The 3,328-nt window shown below is 47.3% G+C and overlaps 1 protein-coding gene across 2 annotated transcripts; it reads right to left on the reverse strand.

Moving 5' to 3' along the window:
- Positions 1 to 396: 396 nt before the first annotated feature.
- LOC119332778 (probable O-methyltransferase 2) lies at positions 397 to 2,281 on the reverse strand. 2 transcript variants are annotated; one of them, XR_005161146.1, is made up of 3 exons: positions 1,363 to 2,281; positions 910 to 1,259; positions 397 to 722 (listed from the first exon to the last, which is right to left on the reverse strand). XR_005161146.1 is itself a non-coding variant. In XM_037605930.1 (2 exons), the coding sequence occupies exons 1-2, from the start codon at positions 2,167 to 2,169 to the stop codon at positions 960 to 962; spliced, it is 1,107 nt and encodes a 368-aa protein (XP_037461827.1). In that variant the 5' UTR covers positions 2,170 to 2,281; the 3' UTR covers positions 785 to 959. The 2 variants fall into 2 exon arrangements, 1 of the variants encoding a protein (XP_037461827.1); XM_037605930.1 differs by lacking the exon at positions 397 to 722 and having other exon boundaries at positions 785 to 1,259.
- Between the last annotated feature and the right edge of the window lie 1,047 nt (positions 2,282 to 3,328).

Genomic DNA, 3,328 nt, shown 5'->3' on the forward strand with positions numbered 1-3,328 from the left:
GGTTCGTCAGCGCTTTTGACAGCGCCGTCCGTTGCCGTCAGACGGAAAACACTGCCGACGGCTAAACTATGCCGACGGCTGATGCCAGGCCGTCGGCATAGAGCCCTATGCCGACGGTCTGACAAGACTACGCTGACGATATCTACGCCGACGGGTCTATGCCGACGGCAGCCGTAGGCATAGATCTATGCCGACGGTACAGCCCCTATGCCGACGGCCCATGGCCGTAGGCATAGACCGCGAGTCCGGTAGTGACTCAATCGGATCCAATCTGCTGGGCGTGGACGTACGCGATCAAGAATTAAGACAGCAACCAGCTTTCTTGGCTTTGCTTTAGGGCACTCATAGAATAAAAGTAAAAGCATGGTCATGCCTATGGTCATCTGTTTTTGCATCAGCTATATGAATCAGAAGACACTACTAAATTTTTTTATTTTTTTATTCAAGAACATGCAGGAGCGTTGCATGTCTTTTCAATTAAAAAGAAGAGGGAGTCCAATTAACTACAAATAAATAAATTCATCTTTGCCCAGTTCCAAGCTGTGTGCCGAGCTCCCACTCATGGGCGCACCGCAACATGATACTCGGCAAACCATCTGTGCACAACTTACAAGTTTGGCAAACTATATCTTGGACGTTGACAGTGGGCATCCAAGCGCCGCAGCTGCCGAGAGCTGCACTCGGCAAAAGGTACCTTTATCGAGTCCAGTACTCGGCAAAAGCTGCAAGTAACAAGATAATTTTTAAAAACATATAATAGATTGATGACATACAACAAACCATCTTTAGCAACATGATAGAAGATGCACACCAAGTGCTTTATTACTTCCCAAAGCCAACATTGCATGGACCATAAATCAATGAATTAAGCTGGGCACTTATAAACTACTTACTGTCCATGCAACTTACATTTATAGTAATAGGTACTCCCTTTATTAATGTGCATATAGCACAATATCTTATGGATAGACCTCAATGACACATCGAGCTCCTAGTTTCTTCACAATTTTGTAGTCCGTGAACCCCGCTCTAGTGAACAGTTTGCTCCAGTCATTTTCATCCCGTTGACGCCCTTTTGAGTTCACCATCATAAGCATATCCATAAGGAGTTGGGCTTCAAACATTATTGGCCCTAAGGAAGGTCCAACCACAATTTCAATGATTATTATCTTCCCTCCCTCCTCGCGCGAAGGAATGGCCTTCTTGCACTGAGCTAGGATTTTCACGCAATCCTCATCGCTCCAGAAGTGTAGCACAAGCTGCAACAATATGCAAACCATTAAGATCAAGAGCTCCAAATAATGTTTTTTTGCGAAACAAAATAAAAAATAAAGCACTCTCTCTTGAATTGTTACTACCTACCTTGAGCATCACAGCTTGTGATGATGGGACGGAATGGAACAAGTCACCTGCGACATAGGTAACGAGACCATCTGCTGGGGCTTTGTCGACCACCTTCGGAAGGTCTAGCACAGTGCACTTGATGTGGGGGTAAGCCTTGATGATGGCTCTCGCCGTCGTACCATCACCACCGCCGCAGTCAGTCAATGAGTCTAGCCCCTTGAAAAGGTCATGGCACTCCCGCATCACCGTGGCAATCCCCAGGTTGTCGTGGGCAGCCAAGCCTTGTGTGACAACATCGTCCAGCTCCTTGTCTAGGAGCGGCGTTCTGTCATCACAGAGCGGCACCCCGAAGATGTCCTCAAAGGGTGACGGCACCGGTGGCTCATGGTCCTTCTTGAACCAGCCGGCCAGCCCCATCGCCGCCTCCGTATAATGCGGCGAGGTCACGCCAATCACAAAATACTTCTGGCTGTGGTGCTCATCCGCTACTACACCGTGCACCAGGATGCGGGACAACGGTGTGAGGCGGTAGATCGCCTCAGACCCAGAGTCGTTGTCGGCGGCGAAGACGCCCGACGTGACGAGCACGCACATGACCCGGCGGAGAAATGGCATCTTAACCGAGGGAAGGGACAGCGCGGACATCAGGTCGGGCAGCGAGGCGGCCCCGCCGAGCCGGTGGATGGCAGTCGGAATCTCGAGCTCGACGGCGCAGCGTAGACCCATGGAGGAGAGGTAGTAGAGGCTGTGGCGCCACAGGTCAGCTTGTGCCTGCAGCAGCTCAGCGTCCGTGGGAACCTCTATGGTCTGTGCCTGAGCCGCCATTGCTCCTCTCTTTCTGGTCACTCTCCCCTTTTGTGTTCAGTTCTATACTTCGATGACGAGTGTGTAGTGCTATATATTGCTTGCTTTGAGAGCTCACTGGTGTCTATGCAAATGTTGATAGTACATTGGTAGCGCTAGCCTACCAGCATCGGTAGCTCAGCTACTGCTGAGGAGCAGCGAACATATTCATGTTTGGATAAGCGTGGAGGCAAAGGTGGCAGCTAAAGTAGATCACGCGGCACGCGTGGGTATATAAAAGTATGAATATGTAACTGTATATGAAACTCGAATCAGTCACACGCGACACACGAGAGAATAAAATATATATGTGTGTTTAATGATATGCACTCCTACACCAACAAGTTTTTTCTTTGATAGACACACACAAGTTTGCAGCACTACAGAAATGTCTGGATGATCGACTATTTGGATGCAAAACAGAAATGATATTCCCTCCGATCCATATTAACAGTCGCTGACTTAGTACAACTTATCAAAGTTCACCAAAAATACAAAGCACCGCAAAGACGATAAAAATTACAACAAGATTTTGAGACCATTGAACATTATGCGAGACAATGTCCCATGTAACGTTCATTTGCTCACATCTGCCGGCAAGGTATATCGTTCAGCATATCTGATCGACAGATGATTACACAACCACTGGTCTTATACTCTAATAAAGAAACAAACGCAAGGAACGCACGCAACAAGTGGTCAGTGTCCAATGCACTGCATTTGCAAAAAAAAAAGTGTCCAATCCACCGTTTATTTTTAATTATGTTAATGCGCCACTCACGTCGGTGCTCAGTATAGGCCAGCTTGCGGTGTTAGTGACATTTATATTAATTTCAAAGCAATAATTTATGCCAGTGGCTCCCTCTCTGGACTATAAATAGGACCCCCGTCTATCTGGCGATGTAACACATAACAACACACGCCATGGATTTATTACTGCCACTTATACCACTTCTTTTGGTGAGTATAGGAGCACTGGTTTATACGGCATGCATATTCTTCTATCAGATATTTCTGCGCACACGAATTTCATAGCTATGTGGTTGGTGTACACGTTCTTACTCGTTGTTATGAATGCAGATTGCTGGAGGAGACAGTCAGCATGTGAGTTTCACTGATGCTGCCATGACGACATCACCAA

The sequence above is a fragment of the Triticum dicoccoides genome, chromosome 7A, assembly GCF_002162155.2.
Source record: "Triticum dicoccoides isolate Atlit2015 ecotype Zavitan chromosome 7A, WEW_v2.0, whole genome shotgun sequence".
Classification (NCBI taxonomy): Eukaryota; Viridiplantae; Streptophyta; class Magnoliopsida; order Poales; family Poaceae; genus Triticum; species Triticum dicoccoides.